At 39.7% G+C, this 17,574-nt stretch overlaps 1 protein-coding gene across 9 annotated transcripts in view; it reads right to left on the bottom strand.

Annotated features, from left to right (window-relative positions):
* Positions 1-17,574, bottom strand: part of dlg2 (discs, large homolog 2 (Drosophila)) — a 968,837-nt gene that overhangs the window by 779,767 nt on the left and 171,496 nt on the right. Inside the window, exon 1 of one of the 9 annotated variants that reach the window (XM_043691621.1) lies at positions 13,205-13,541. The exons of the other annotated variants lie outside the window; for them this stretch is intronic. Within the exon in view, the coding sequence (XP_043547556.1) occupies positions 13,205-13,294 (90 nt within the window). The 5' untranslated portion in view covers positions 13,295-13,541. Of the gene's footprint in view, positions 1-13,204; positions 13,542-17,574 lie in introns of those variants that run through there. 9 annotated transcript variants of the gene reach the window in all.

Raw genomic sequence — 17,574 nt, 5'->3', positions numbered from 1 at the left:
CCCCTCATCATCCTCCTTCGTCACCTTTTCAAAGAATTCAATAAGGTTTGTGAGGCATGACTTGCCCTTCACAAAACCATGCTGACTATCCTTGATCACATTATTCCTATCTAGATGTGCATAAATCCTATCCCTTACAATTCTCTCTAAGACTTTGCCCACAACGGAAGTGAGACTCACCGGCCTATAGTTACTAGGGCTATCCCTACTCCCCTTTTTGAACAAGGGAACCACATTTGCTATCCTCCAGTCTTCTGGGACTACTCCTGTAGACAAAGAGGACATAAAAATTAAGGCCAATGGCTCTGCAATCTCCTCCCTTGCTTCCCAGAGAATCCTAGGATAAATGCCATCAGGCCCAGGGGACTTATCTATTTTCACCTTTTCCAGGATTTCCAACACCTCTTCTCTATATACCTCAAAGCCATCCATTCTACTTATTTGTGCCTCAGTATTCTCATCGACAACAATGCCCTGTTCCTGAGTGAATACTGAAGAAAAGTATTCATTCAGTGTCTCCCCAATCTCTTCCGCCTCCACACGCAACTTCCCACTACTATCCTTGACTGGACCTATTCCTACCCTAGTCATTCTTTTATTCCTAACATACCTATAGAAAGCCTTAGGGTTTTCCCTAATCCTACCGACTAAGGACCTTTCATGTCCCCTCCTTGCTGCTTTTAGCTCTCTCTTCAGGTCCTTCCTGGCTACCCTATAACTCTCAATCGCCCCAATTGAACCTTCACGTCTCATCTTGAGATAGGCCGCCCTCTTCCATTTAACAAGGGATTCCAATTCCTTATTAAACCACGGCTCCCTCGGACGACCCTTTCCTCCCTGCCTGACAGGTACGTAATTATCAAGGACACTCAATAGTTGCCCCTTGGACAAGTTCCACATATCATTTACACTCTTGCCTTGGAGTCTACTTTTCCAAGCCACACATCCTAAGTCATGCCTCACCGCATCATAATTTCCCTTACCCCAGCTATAATTCTTGCCCTGTAGTACACACTTATCCCTCTCCATCACGGGTGTAAAAATCACCGAATTATGGTCACTATCCCCAAAGTGCTCACCTACCTTTAATTCTAACACCTGGCCTGGTTCGTTACCCAGAACCAAATCCAGTATGGCCTCACCTCTTGTTGGCCTGTCTACATATTGTGTCAGGAAACTCTCCTGTACACATTGAACAAACACTGACCCATCTAACGAACTTGAGCTATAGCTTTCCCAATCAATATCAGGAAAGTTAAAGTCCCCCATAACAACCACCCTATTACTGTCACTCATCTCCTGAATCACCTTCCCTATCCTTTCTTCAATGATTCTAGGACTATTAGGAGGCCTGTAAAAGACTCCTAACAGGGTGACCTCACCTTTCCTATTCCTAACCTCAGCCCAAACTACCTCAGATGGCAAGTCCTCATCCATCGTCCTTTCCACCACTGTAATACTATCTTTGACAAGCAATGCCACACCTCCCCCTCTTTTACCCCCACCTCTGACCCTACTAAAACATTTAAATCCTGGAACCTGCAACAGCCAATCCTGTCCCTGTTCTAGCCATGTCTCCGTAATAGCCACAACATCGAAGTCCCAGGTACCAACCCACGCTGCAAGTTCAGCTATAAGATATCAGTCTATTCTGTTTAAAGTTTCTTTTACACCTTAGGTTGTTACATTCCCTTTGGTCCCATGCAGCATTTATTTCTTTCAACTCAAATGATCTTATTTCTGTAGTAGTTTAGAAAACATATATTGGAAGCGAGAGCTATAAACAACCATTGTATTTGGGGTTCTGCCCCATAGCAAAATCCCCAATAGGCACACCCATAAATGCTCACATTTTCTCAGAAGGGTAGTCTGTAGGTTATAAAGATGTTAAAATAGCAACACTCAGAAGTTATGAGCATGTTCCTGATGCTTATTACTTCAAGGTTTAGATTACAAGAAAGAAAACTAAGTATTTATTGAGTTTGCAAGAAGAAAATAAATGCTGTGTTATCAGCAGCGTAAATTGCTGAGCTACAGAAGATGTTTGAAAACATATGGAAAATCATAATAATGAAAGAATTCTAGAATAGTATTCTGGTAACCGTAAAAACTAAATTAAATGATCAAATATTAAAAAAATCATGAATCATCAATTCTGGTGGGTAACTATATCTCATACAGACAATTATATGAAAAGAAATGGTCACATGGAAATCAACAAGGAAATTGGAAGAAAAAAATCTGGATATGGAAAATGTTCCAGAGAACAAACAGAAGAACATCAAAATTATAAAGGAAAAAGGCTAGAACCTAAAAGTAAGACAAATAAAATAAAATGCTTCATAATAAGGCGAGAATAACTAAAACTAATGCTGAAAGTGAAATGGGAGATCTTTTGCAACAGCAGCAGTGCCTGAGGAATTCTCAGAAAAGAATGCATCAAGAAAGGAAATACTGTACATATTAAAGCTACAGCAATAGTACAAGTGGATTGTGTTATCTCAGAACCTATTAGGAAGGGACACTTAGCAAATCTTTCCTTGCTTCGTGACAAATAGAACCTTGTTACTGTAAGTTTTGAATGTTTTATTTCAAAGGGACAGGTATTTATTTTTTGCTCTAATCAAGAAGGCAGAATATACACATTTGGAGAGACACTTTTGGAAGTTAGTCGTTGATGCTATCTGATGACACAAACGGTCTTCCAGAAAGGCTGAAGGACAAATCAAATGCAGGCAATTAGTGATGCATCAGTCTGCTCTCTATCATGAATAAAGTGACAGAAGAAGTCATCAACAATTCTAATGAGCAGAAATTATACAGCAATAACCTGCTCACAGATGCTCAGTTTGGGTTTTGCTAGGTTCAGTCAACTGTTGACCTCAACAACCTTGGTTCAAACATGGAACAAAACAGCTGAACTCCAGAGAAGAGGTGACTGCCCTTGACATCAAGGCTGCTTTTGACCAGGTGTATCATCAAGGTATCCTAGCAAAACAAGAATCAATGAGAATCAGGGGAAGATTCTACTGTTTGGAGTCACATCGAGCACAAAGAAAGATGGTTATGGTCAGTCACCTCAGCTCCAGGACATGTGGGCAAGTGTTCCTCAAGGTACAGTCTTTAGTCCAACCATCTTCAATTGCATCATCGAGAACTTTCCTTCAAATCATAAGGTCAGAAGTGGAGATGTTCGCTGATGAATGCATAATATTTAGCACTATTCACAACTGGGGTGTACAAAGTTAAAAATCACACAACACCAGGTTATAGTCCAACAGGTTTAATTGGAAGCACACTAGCTTTTGGAGCACCTGATGAAGGAGCTTGTGATTTTTAACTGAGTAGACAGCGTTTGTCTGAGAGCATGGATTCTACTTGCAAGTGAGGTGAGGTGTTTCATAGAGCAAACAGGCATTTACGCATTACAGGTAAAGACAGCTATAATCTCAGAATTCTTCATGAGAGCCATATGCAACGACAGATTTTTGAAATCATGTTCACAAGGTCACTGGTCATAATGAGTTGATCCTGTTATCTCTGTGAAACAGAAGTAGTCACAGGAGATCTTTAAAGTGTCATTTGTGGGCAATATATCTCAAAGATAATCTAAGGTAAACCAAGGTCTCAGATGTTGCTCAAAGACATGGAGCTGCGTTCCTCTCACCTTGAATTATATGTATTTGCCAACATGCTCTTATTTGTAATACTGCCTTTCTTCAATGATGTGAAGGCTGTGAGTGAGAAGAGAACTGTGCTCTTCCAGCACCACTAATCCAGAATCTGATTTCCAGCATCTGCAGTCATTGTTTTTACCTAGGTTTCCCAAAAATCCTACTGCACTTTCAATTTCCACAACTTGGCTTGTGCTGCATACGTTGAAATAATATTGACCATGTCATAGGTCCATATAAATGCAGCCCATAGCTCTCCTTATCGGAGGCCTCCATGCCCCATTGCATCAAGGATTATTTTAAAGTATCACTTGTGTATGATGCAACTGTTGATTGCTCATATTGCTAAGGAGCTGTTCTGATTCTGATGTCTTACACATAGATTGATTGTAATTATCCTTGATACCATTTCCTCCAGATTAGTGAGGCACATTGCTGCTCCAGATTAAGGAGATTTTAGAACACCATCACAGAACTGTGAGATTTGCAGGAGCAGGACTTATGATCTGAATGTGACCAATCTGTCAAATTGACTGTTAAGGTGAGAACTGCACTAGATTTTCATGCAACTTGCCGCTTCCAATGATTAACTGGGAATCTGTGTGGAATTTCTCAATCCTCGATTCTCACAAGTCAACCCTGAATGATTAATTATCCTACAGGAATTATGCCACAAACCTTTTCTGGTCTGTGTTCAAATACAAAGACATAGAGCACACCTAATAATTAGTACTGTCATAGTCACCGATACAAGAACAGATGCAAAGAAAATTTAAACCTCATATGAAATTAAAATATTGATAGCAGCAGGGTCAGAGGTTGAGAAATAACAAATGACTTTGAAAGAGGTAAGTGGAAAAGGGTGTGGGCATTGGAGGGACACAGTTCATCATGAAATGCTGTGACACAAGTTGTAGCTGTGTTCATTAAAGTCAATCATGATTGGAAGATAAAACCATAAGACCATAAGGAACAGGAATAGGAGTGGGGTGTGTGGCCCCAAGCATGCTCCACTCTTCCATAGGATCATGGCTGATCCAACATTCCTCACATACATTCCTGGGCTTTCCTTGTAACCCTTGATTTAGACTTTACCCTAGCCTTAAATATACTGCCGCAACTCTCTGTGGCAAGGAGGTCCAAAGCTTCTCAACGCTCATGGAAGAAATAGTCTCTTCTCTTCATCTCAGTCTTAAATTGACACTCCTTTATTCTGACACTATGCTCTCTGGTCCGCAACTCTCTCACAATGGGAAACATTCTCTCAGTATTTACTCTGTCAAGCCCCTTAACAATCTAATATGTTTTAATGAGATCACCTCTCATTCTATGAAATTCCAGTGAGTAAAGTGCTAATCATTTATTTAAGCCTTTGCTCATAAGACATTGCCTCCATGTTGGTGATCATCCTAGTGAACCTTCTCTGAACTGCCTCCAATGAAATTATATCTTTCCTTAAATAAGAGGACCAAAGAGCTACAGTGCTTCAGATGTGATCTCACCACACCAATGAAAATTGCAATAAAATTTCCCTACTTTTAGATTTCAACTCCCTTGAAGTAAAAGCCAACATTTCATTAGTCCTCCTGATAACATACTGCATCTGTGCGCTAGAATAAACAAAAGTAACCCATGGTATGATAATTATACATAAATAGTTAATCTTCCTTCTTGCTTTCTGTGTACTCAAATTAGTCCCAACTTCTGATTCTCCTTGTGACATGAAAATGTGGCCCCACGCCTAACTATAAAGCACAGGGCTTCTGCATGGTTGAAAATATTCTCACTTGCTATTCCACTTTAATTCATCCTATTTAGTTCATCCTCTTTGTCATTATTCCTGCCAAAATATATCAAAAGTACACATTTGTATTAAATTTCATTTTGCAATATGTCAGCCCTATTCACCAGTCAATATTCTTCTATAAAATTTTACTTTTGTCCCCACCCATTCTTACCCAATAAATTTCCAAGTTTTGTATCATCAGCAAATTTTGAACTCGAGTCCTGCAAAACCAAGTCAAAGTAATTAATATATAACAACAGCAGTAGTGGCCCTAACATTGAACCTTGAAGGGGAGAGGAGACTTCAGCCTGAAAAATAACTTTCTCTCTGTTACTCTGCTCTATGTCTCTTAGGTATCATTGTAGACATGCTAGCTTTGCCTTTTCATCTTAAAGAAAAGGGCTGTTAATAAATTAGGGTTTTCTGAACAATAGAGAAGGTTATGAAAATGCTGCCAACACTTCATTTTCTCTCTCTCTCTCTACAAAAGCTTAAACAATTCTAAATAGTCATGAACTAGGATCAAATCGAGAAAGTGATCACAAAGATTTCAATCCTGGTTCCAAGATCATTACATTAACATCAGGGTGTAATTGAGTTATAGAGATGTACAGCATGGAAATAGACCCTTCAGTCCAACCCATCCACCCCGACCAGATATCCCAAATTAATCTAGTCCCATTTGCCAGCACCTGACCCATATCCCTCTAAAGCTTCATATTCATATACTTATCCACATGCCTTCTAAATGTTGCAATTGTACCAGCCTCCACCACTTCCTATGGCAGCCCATTCCATACATGCACCACCCTCTACATGAAAACGTTGCTCCTTAGGTCCCTTTTAAATCTTTCCCCTCTCACGTTAAACTTAGGCCCTCTAGTTTCGGACTCCCCCACCTCAGGGAAAACACCTTGACTATTCACCTTATCCATGCCCCTCATGATTTTATAAACCTCTATAAAGGTCACCCCTCAACCTCCGATGCTCCAGGGAAAACAGCCTCAACCTATTCAGCCTTTCCCTATAGCTCAAACACTCCAGCCCTGGCAACATGCTGGTAAATCTTTTCTGAACCCTCCCAAGTTTCACAACATCCTTCTTATATCAGAGAGACCAGAACTGAATGTAGTATTCCAAAACTGGCCTACTGCAGTCCAGTACAGTTGTAACATGACCTCCCAACTCCTTTACTCAATACACTGACCAATAAAGGCAAGCATACCAAAAGCCTTCTTCACTATCTTGTCTACCTACGACTTTATTTTCAGGTTTGGCACCACATGTACCCATTATATGTACTTGAGTTTATAAAGAACCAAAGAATGACATTGAGCTGGGAATGAACTTCCTGACATCTTGGTGCCATCCGATAAGCATCGGAAGGTTTTGAACAAATGATTGACGTAGGGTAAACTCCTAGCCGCTAGAAACAAAATACATCAACAAGTCTTTGTTGGTGGGGTGGGGTGGGAGTGTGTGGAGAGAGTGGTCATCACGCAGTTGCTTTCTTCAAGATGACAAAGAACAGGAAAACTGAAGGAATACCAATGGATGGATGTCTAATATTTTCAAGACAGAACAAGCTCCTGTTCTTTGTCATCTTGAAGAAAGCAACTGTGTGATGACCACCCTCTCCTCCTCCCCCCCCGCCCCTGCCAACAAAGACTCGCTGATGTATTTTATTTCTAGCGGCTAGGAGTTTACCCTACGTCAATCACAAGCTACTAAGATTAACACATCTTTTGCAAAATGTCCATGTATCTTCTGGTGTCAGTGAACCACACTTACGATCAAAGATTACAAATTTTTCCTGTCTATTTAGCTAATGTATCGTTTTAAACTGCTGTTACTTGAGAACCCAAATAAACTACCTTAAAATAACTTAGAAATAGTCAACTGCATATCTTAGGTATCTGTGATTCCCAAACCCTTACAAATCTGTTCACTTTAGATTTTGACACTATAGCAATCGCCCATATGATGCACTGTCAAACACGCAGAACCTTTTCTGTAATTACGAGCAGATAGCCATCCTCAATATTAAGCAGCTGCGATTTTCAAAGGACATCAGGAACAGAAATTTGATGATTTGTATTTACTTAGCAGCAATAAAAAAAAAAGATGTCCAAAGACACTTCATACGGATAAGATGAAAGCAAACTGCTGGAGTTGATTTGGAGAGGTGATTAAAGAGGTAGGTATTGAGGTCATATTTTTAGAGTGGGAACTAAAGTAGCAAAGCATAAAACTTGTAAGTGAGAGCTAGTAGCCAGACAAATGATTGATTTTGACCATTGCATGAACTTTAAATTTGTGATTTCTGTATTACATCTCACACAACTCTTTCAAATTGATCTTTAAAACTTATCACAAGTCTATTTGAATTCCATGCGTTATGAATTTGACAGATCATATATAAACGTTACTTAGTGCTTGATCACTATGTTGCGAAAGTAAGTTACCTTGCATTCATGAAAACAAACCACTTTTTAATCTCAATTGTTAACAATTTAATCTATAATTAATTAGAGATTAATTTTAAAAATTCAATTTATATGAAAGAAGGAATCTTTTGCAGAGAGCACCTTAACCTCAACTTTGAGGTTTTGCCTCATTCATAACTCAGTTTTTTCTGCAATCAGATATAGATAGGGAATTCTCTTCTGTTCAAGTGTTAAAAGAGCATCATGCTCCCTGGCCAACATTTTTGTCTCAGACATGCTGCAGTGCTCCAGTGAGACTCAGTGCAACCTGGGAAAGCAATACCTACTTTTCAGTTTGGGGACCCTGCAGCCTTCAGTATTCAATAATTTTAGGGCCTGAACATCTTCTGTCATGTCTTTTACCTGTCCTACACCCCAAGCCCCCTGTCAGCACAAGGGCTACTTTCAGCACAGCCAACCCATTTTCACCAACTTATCATCCAAAGCATTAGCTTTTCTTCCTCCCTGGCTTACCATTATCCATCCCCTTATGCGTTTAACTATCTATCTCTCCCCTGGACTCCATCTCTATCCATTGCTTACTCCTGTGACAGCAAACCCTGCCCCAACTTGCCCAATTCCCACCACCCCACCCCCATGTTCAGCATACATACCTGCAATATATTTCTTAGCTACAATCAATTTAAGAAGGGTCACTGGACCTGAAGCATTAAATTTGCTTTTCTCCATGCAGCCAGGCCCAAGTTTCTCCAGAAATGTTTGCTTATGCTTCAGATTTCCAGCATCTACAGTTCTTTGTTTTATTTTAGTGACTATTAGGGTATTAGATGGGATCAGTTTTTATACTGTAGCTGTTCACAATGTATATTAATGAGCTTCATAACAGAACTAAATACAATACCTCCAATTTTGCAGATGACACAAAGCTGGGTAGGAAGCTGAGTTGTGAGCGATGCCTTATTGTGATTTGGACAAGTTGAGTGAATGGGAAAATCATTGTAGATGAAGTTTAATGTTGATGAATGAGAGGTTATCCACTTTGGCAGCAAAAACAGGAAGCCAGATTATTATCTGAATGGTGCTAAATTGGAAAAGAGAGGGGTGCAATGAGACCTGGATGTCCTTGGATATCAGTCACTGAAAGTAAGCATAGAACATCGAAAAGTACAGCACAGAACAGGCCCTTTGGCCTAAGATGTTGTGCCGAGATTTAATCCTAATGTAAAATATAGAAACTTAACCTATGCACCCCTCAACTCACTGCTATCCATGTGCATGTCCAGCAGTCGCTTAAATGTCCCCAGTGACTCTGCTTCCACCACCACAGCTGGCAATGCATTCTATGCATTCACAACTCTCTGCGTAAAGAACCTACCTCTGATGTCTCCTTTATACCTTCCTCCTAATATCTTCAAACTATGACTTCTCATACCAGTCAATCCTGCCCTTAGAAAAAGTCTCTGGCTATGGACTCTATCTATTCCTCTCATTACCTTGTATACCTCGATCAGGTCTCCTCTCTTCCTCCTTCTCTCCAGAGAGAGAAGTCCGAGCTTATTCAACCTCTCTTCATAAGGCAAGCCCTCCAGTCCAGGCAGCATCCTGGTAAACCTTCTTTGCGCCCTCTCCAACTCCTCTGTCTCTTTCCCATAGTAGGGCGACCAGAACTGGACACATCATTCAAAGTGTGGTCTCACCACGCACTTGTAGAGCTGCAGCAAAACCTTGCGGCTCTTAAACTCGATCCCCCTGTTAATGAAAGCCAAAACACCATACGCTTTCTTAACAACCCTATCCACTTGGGTGGCAACTTTGAGGGATCTATGAACTTGAACACCCAGATCCTTCTGTTCCTCCACACTGCCAAGAATCCGGTCTTTAATCTTATACTGAAAATGTGTTGCTGGAAAAGCGCAGGTCAGGCAGCATCCAAGGAGCAGGAGAATCGACATTTCGGGCATGAGCCCTTCTTCAGGGAGGGCGTTCGAGTTCGACCTTCCAAAATGCATCACTTCGCATTTATCCAGTTTGAACTCCACTGCCATTTCTCAGCCCAGCTCTGCATCCTGGCTATGTCGTGCTGCAGCCTGCAGTAGCCCTCTATACTATCGACGACACCTCCAACCTTTGTGTCATCTGCAAATTTACTAACCCACCCCTCAACCTCCTCATCCTAGTCATTTATAAAAACTACAAAGAGCAGAGGCCCAAGAACAGAGCCCTGTGGGACCCCACTCAACACTGTCCTCCAGGCAGAATACTTTCCATCTACAAACACTCTCTACCTTCTGTCAGCCAGCCAATTCTGAATCCAGGTAGTCAAATCTCCCTATATCCCATACTTCCTGACTTTATGAATAAACCTACCATGGGGAACCTACCAAATGCCTTCCTGAAGTCCACATATACCACACCCACTGTTCGACAGAAATCTATAAAATTTTAACAGGACTGAACAGGTTAAGCACAAAAAGTATAATCCCAATCACCAAGAAATCCAGAAGAAGTCTAACAGTACAATTCATGCCAATTAGAACTGAGAGGAGAAGAAATATATTTAACCTGACAGTGGTGAGCCTGTGGAATTCTCTACCACAGAAAGCAGCTGAGGACAAAACAATGAATGCTTTCAAGAAGGAGTTAGATATAATTCTTAGAGCTAAAGGGCTGAAAGGTTATGGGGAGGAAGCAGGAACAGAGTACTGACTTAGACAATCAGCCATGATCATAGTGAACGTCAGATCAGGCTCAAAGGGTTGAATGGTCTATTCCTGCTCCTATGTTTCTATCAGCAGACCTAGAAAAGGAAATCTATAACTTGTAAGGCATTTAATTATAATCCCAATCACGGATTTTTGGGATCCCTATGTCAACATGTCTCTGACTCTTGGCATGAAATATTTTATGAATCTCCTCCTTTATGCTGTATATCAAAGTTTCCTGATCATTTGATTTTGAGAATGCCATCAATCCAATCTATATGAAACAAGAAAATTGTTGGATTAAATGTACACAGTTTAGTTCAAAATATCTTTAAATATAGTATTCCTTTCCTTAAAAAGATTAACATGACACTTCACTGTTGGCAATATTTTACTGTTACTTATTATTGATGGGTGAAAGTTGATCGATAATACCTCTCAATCTTTTCCATATAGATGGAGTAAGTTCCTAACATAATTTTCTTTTTCCTTGTTGTATCTGGGCTCTTTCAGTACTAATAATAACTGCTGTAATCTGTGACTCTTTTGGTGACATTTGTGAATAGTGTTGAATGAGGATACTGTTTTTGCTGAGTTTTCAATGTATTTTCATTTTTCTGACTCAGTGATGAAACCTCTTATCTCTCTTCAGACCTCTTAGAAAGTACAAGATAGGTAGCCAACATATGGTCAGTTATACATTAACTTTTCTAGCAAATAACTTATGCCTCAAGAGATTAATTGTTGCAAAATAACACATTCAAATGGGCCAACCTTTCATAAAATATTTTTTGTTAACATTAGTTTCTTATAATAACAACTTGTGGAATTTTGTCATGTGATTCCTATTTCTACAGTGACTTGTGTGGTAATGAAAATGTACATTTGTGCAAAATTTTCTTCGTATTATCGGTTTTAATGTAGCACGCAGACATCTTAATTTGGTCCCAATGTTTAGTTAATGAATTTCACCTGTGAATTCTCACAGAATTTACAACACTTCATTACAATAATTGTATGCAAGTAAACGACAAAAAAATCTAAAAGTATCTTCCCATATCATGTCTAAAGATTCGATTATCCCTTGTTTGAATGCATGAATGTATATTTCAAATACTTTGCTGCAATATTATTCCTACATGCTGGATTTGGGTCTTTAAATAGGCTTAAAGACCTATTACAATTGACAAACATTAAATATATAATTCTCAAGTACAATCTAAAAGAAAACAAAAAATTTCAGTTTTTTTTACAGGAACTTGTTTTGTGTTCTCGATGCCTTTCCTCAGAACTTGCCAATTAGATTTTAAAATGATATAAATGGTGAAAAATAACTGAATCCTGGGTATGTTTTGCACATACAGTCACAGTTGTATGTACACAGTTGAATGCAGCATGCAAATAAGATAGATTGTTTCCATGACAATGAGGAAGAGGAGCTTTGGCAAATTGGAAAATATGATTTCAGTTATTTATAGTGACTGCAGGTCAATAAAAATGCCACATTTATAAAACAGATTAATTCCAGAATAATTTTCAATGCCATTGCAGCAAACCTTCTGCAATAATATTGCATTTAAAAACAGTCAAGGATGTCATAATACACTATTCGTATAAATGTACTAGTAGCTAAACTACAGTACTGACTGGTACTCATGGAAACAATTCTGTTACAAGACAGAAACAAAATTGAGTTACCGAAGTATCAATTAGAAAGATCTAAAGTTAATGTACAATAGAATCATATAAATCACCTTAATATTTCTTCCATAATAATAGTGGCATTTTTAAAGCATAATATACACAGAAATTTTGTTTCCATTAAGCTAAACGCCTCAATATGTCTACATTATACATTCTGTCCAAATGTCTAGCCTGCTACTTCCTCCAATCATTTGGAGATGTCAATAAGATTTATAGCAGAGCAATCATCTTCAGCTAAATTGGCAAACCTACAACTTAGACTGAAGTTCCAGAAATAATTAATTTGTCAATCCAATTCCATGAATGTTAAATCAGAGATCTGACGCTAATACATCGTAAGCAACAGAATAGGTGTCACAGCTAAGCTTCACTTTTATCAATTCATAAATTAATAATCTTGGCAGTAGCTCATTTTGATTCCCGTACATCACTATCCAATTATTTCAGCCGTAAGATCTATATCTTATCACCTCATTTCATAAATTCCATAAAATAAAGAAAAATAAAAATGCTTTTAAAAGTCTAACATAAAATTCTAGGGTATTCATGCAATCTCCCAGCATAAGCCATGTTAACTGTCAGCTCTGGCCTACCCTGGCTTATTTGAGACTGATTTTTTTTGTTCATCAGCACTTTGATAACACATGAAAAATACACAACAGCAGGGTAACAGAATAGTTAAAAGGACCTGTACAATGAGGCTAGTACAACTGTGAAAACCTGACTAATAAATACAGAGGCACAGAATGGTCAGAACCAACTGAGTTGCACCACCTGTTTGTCTAGCAACTGTAAACTCTTGCTTTTAATAAACTGTGAAAGACAGACACTGATGGTTTCCAGCTTGTTTACATGTCTCCAACTGCACAATTGCTTTGATCTAGTCCTTACCTTAACCTTGGTTCTCACTGCGCAGTAACATGCAAAAAACATTGCAGTAGGCAATGAGCATATGGAACAGTGACCAGCTTCCTGGTACATATAGTTAAGACCAAATACAGGAGCTTCAGTAAGGTAGAGATGCCTCTGTCTTCTGTGTGCATTTGATACTGTATTGATCGTGATTTTAGTAACCAAAAGAAAAAAACATTATTTTATAAATAAATTCCACGCACTGACTGAAATCTATAAATGAAATAAAAATACAATTGACAATTCCAATATTGCTGCAGAAGAATATCCTTGCTTCCCAGTTACTGTGGCAATGAAGACCGTTGATCTATCGTAATACAACAGAAGGGAAGAGAGTATGCTCCCACTGATAACATACTGGTTTAAAGAAAACAAGGTGGAGATTTTCCCAAAAAAATTCTGCCACAAATTAACTGTTAAATGGTCTTTTGAATGCATTTAAAGGTATCATATAGCAAATCACATCATATTAGCTTCAGTTTTCAAATTAAAAATAACTGTCATTAAAATATATTTTGTAAATGCTGATTTTGATTTTACTTTGTTGAAGATTAAATTCAATTCAGCGATTGTAGAAAAACTGAACTACAGCTAAAAATATTTAGCCACTTGGTTAATATGGTCCTGTCAGGAAGATACAGTTTGGACTTGGAAAATGTGTTATCCATGTCCTCATCCAAATTAAGTCACAGTCACATGTCACTCCTGCAGTTAATGATTTACATTCACTCAGTTCAGCATTGTCTCAATGTTAAGCACTCAACCTGTTGTTCAAATCCCTCCATGGCAATAAACATACCTCTGCAACCTTGTCCACCCCTTCAAGAATTCTGTGTTCCCTCAATTATGAGCACTTATGTATTCCTAATTTCACTCATCATACCTTTGGCAACTATGATTTCAGCGAGCCAAACTCAAGCCCTGGAAATGCTTTCTTAAACCTGTCTATCTCTCTACCTTTCTCTCATCCTCTAATTTACTCTTTAAAATATTGCTATCGTGGCTGAGCTTATGATTTTCTGACTTAACATTTCCTTTGTAATTCACTAGTAAAATATCTTTGGTCCTTTTACTACATTACAGGTAATCGATGTATGCAAGTTGCTGTCGTTGTGTCATGCCGTCATAGAGAAAAAGACCCTTCAGCCCGTATTTGTACTGGTCGAAAATGAGCTCCCGATGCGGTCTCCATTACATTGGAGAGACTGGACGCCTACTCGCGGAGCGCTTCAGAGAACATCTCCGGGACACCCACACCAATCAACCCCATCACCCCGTGGCTGAACATTTCAGCTCCCCTCCCACTCTGCCAAGGACATGCAGGTCTTGGGCCTCCTCCATCGCCACACCCTTACCACCTGACGCCTAGAGGAAAAATGCCTCATCTTCCACCTCGGGACCCTTCAACCCCATCAATGTGGACTTCACCAGTTTCCTCATTTCCCCTCCCCCCACCTTACACAGTTCCAAATTCCAGCTCAGCATCGTCCTCCTGACCTGTCCCACCTGGCAATCTTCCTTCCCACCTATCTACTCCACCCTCCTCTCTGACTTATCATCTTCATCCCCACCTCCGTCCACCTATTGCACTCTCAACTACCTTCCTCCCAGCCCCACACCCCTCCCATTTATCTCTCCACCCCCAAGGCTCCCAGCCTTATTCCTGATGAAGGGCTTTTGCTCGAGACGTTGATTTTCTTGCTCCTCAGACGCTGCCAACCTGCTGTGTTTTTCCAGCACCACTCTAATCTTCTACTAAATCCTGGTCACCTGACATTACTGTGTTCACTGACCTACACTGGTTCCTTCTCATTTTTCTTTTCAAATCTCTCAAAGGCTCAACCTTTGCTTTCTCTGTAACTTGTGCCAATTCCAAGACTCACCAACATGCTTCCATGCACCTCGTTCAGGGCTCTAATGTTCTACGACTGGTGACTTGCAGTTGCCTCTACTCTAAGCTTTTGAATTGCCTTCCTACAACACTCCTGCTCTCCACCTCATTTTCCCTCTTAAGGGAACTATAATCAACTACTTCTCTGGCCAAGCTTTCGGTTATCTGAACTCCTGCCTAGATTTTTCCAGTTGGGTCACAATCCCAACATTAAGCTCAGATCTGGTGATGAATCTGGAAGTGCCAGTGATGAGACATTAGATACAGTGGACATTTGCGTATACTTAAACCTGCATATGTTATTATATAATGGCAAGAGCTGGAATATGCACCACAGGTCAGGACACCCAACACCGTGAGTCCTGGAAGGTTGTTGATATGCAGTAATCAGTCTGGGGCAGACTAGATATTCTTACATCAAGTAGCCACTTTCTGGTTAGTTACATGGCGAAAAGATTGCTGGAACAGCCAACAGGTACAAGATGGACATGCCGTGACTACTGCCAGGGTAATAGGCATTAACCAGCATTGTTGTTGGGCATGGTCACACAACGACAGCAGAATGAGCAGTAAAGTTTGCAGTTGTAGCATCTCTCAGTAATGTGGTTTGCAAACCACATGTGCCTGCAAACCACATGTGTGCAGTCAATAGTACCATGGGAAAGTCTTCTTTCTGTTCCATGATAACAATGAAGTGCCCTTTGTGAAAAGAATGGGTACGCAATGAACACACTCTGCAGGCAAAACGCGTCCACAAAACTCTAGTCACTCTCCCCTACATCAAAGATATCTCGGAAATGACTGCCAGACTACTTAGACCCTTTGGGATCGTGGTAGCCCACAAACTCACCAACACACTAAAACAGCAGCTAATGAACTTGAAAGTCCCAAATAGACAACAAGCAAAACTACTACACCATTTACAAAATACCGTGCAAGAACTGTAACAAACACTACATTGGACAAACAAGCTGAAAACTAGCTACCAGGATACATGAACATCAACTCGCCACAAAACGACATAACCCTCTCTCACTAGTATCCTTACATACAGATGAGGAAGGACACAACTTCGAAAGGGACAACACATCCATCCTAGGATAAGCCAAACAGAGACACATACGAGAATTCCTAGAAGCATAACATTCCAACAGGAACTCTATCAACAAACACATTGACTTGGACCCCATTTACCACCCCCTGAAAAAGAACAGGAAATTACATTACTGTAGGAAATGAAATCACCACAGGAAATGACATCACCAACCCAAAGAAACGCAAACATATAAATAGAAAGCAGGAATCATCAGCAGTGCCTCGTCCGGAGGCTCACTGACGATGTTACCTAGTATGGTGACGAAACTTCTGAAAGTAAACCTTCCAGCTCAGCAAGCAAACCTACATCCAGAACCTCAAACTGAGCTATAAACCTTCTCAAAACTCGCTAGCTTCTGTACTCCTTTGGTTCTCTGCATAATCTATCTCTTGTGCTGCAGAGAATGGCAGGCATCTACTATGCCACTCAGGACTGGGAATGTGTGGTGTGCTCAGAATTCTTGCAGTAGCACTAATACCCCTTTCATGTGAAACTCTTCAATTGGAATAAACTCGTTCAATATCTCTATACTTCCACAAACTCAAATGAAACCTTAGAAAATGACTAGACTGCAAGTTATTGATTAATCCTTTGAGAGGTGTTGACAGGAGCCCTTTAATACGTTTGAATGCATACACAGCTGTGAACATTTCCTTGCGTGTCAAAGTCTAAAATAGCAAGGCAATGTTAGATTCTAGCTGACATTACAACCTACCTACTCTGCATATTTATTTCCATGCTCACCCCTCAACAAGATGGTAGTTAGCACAAAGTGTTCCAGAATGGCATGGATGTAATTTTGCTACTAAATTGGTACACGTTGCCCCAAAACCAGTGGTGCTACAGACCCAAATTCTGTAAACAGGAACTTTGAGCCAAAAGAAGCTTCCAACCCACAAGTCCAAAATAGTTAAATATGGCAGCAGTTTAACAGTGTTGTATATGATAAATTAGATAACTTAGGAAATAAAAATATTGCATGTGGCAAAAAAAGGTACAGGAAGGTACAGATACAGGTCTTGCAGATACATTTGAAATGCTATTTCTCAGTTTTCAAAACTTTCTTAAGAGGCAAGAAAATGTCTTTCTTACTGCAATTTTTTATTCTAAATTAATAGCATGTGATTGAATGCTGCTAAGGTCTGCCAACTAGGTAAGTTCTATAATTTCTTTTATCAGCAACAACAGTGATAGGTTTATCTATCTTCAGCAGGTACCTCCACTAGTCAAAGAAGGCTGATTATTCCTATGATGATGCTTTATTCATGTGCTGCATCCACAGTAATTTTACCTGAATAAACATCGTGCTCAAGAACCTTTGCAATCTGCAGGCCTTAATTAAGTTCAACAGCAGCTCAATCC

This window comes from Chiloscyllium plagiosum, chromosome 6, assembly GCF_004010195.1.
Source record: "Chiloscyllium plagiosum isolate BGI_BamShark_2017 chromosome 6, ASM401019v2, whole genome shotgun sequence".
Taxonomy (NCBI): domain Eukaryota; kingdom Metazoa; phylum Chordata; class Chondrichthyes; order Orectolobiformes; family Hemiscylliidae; genus Chiloscyllium; species Chiloscyllium plagiosum.
Note: the sequence above shows the minus strand (reverse complement) of the source record. Positions and strands in the feature narration are given on the sequence as shown.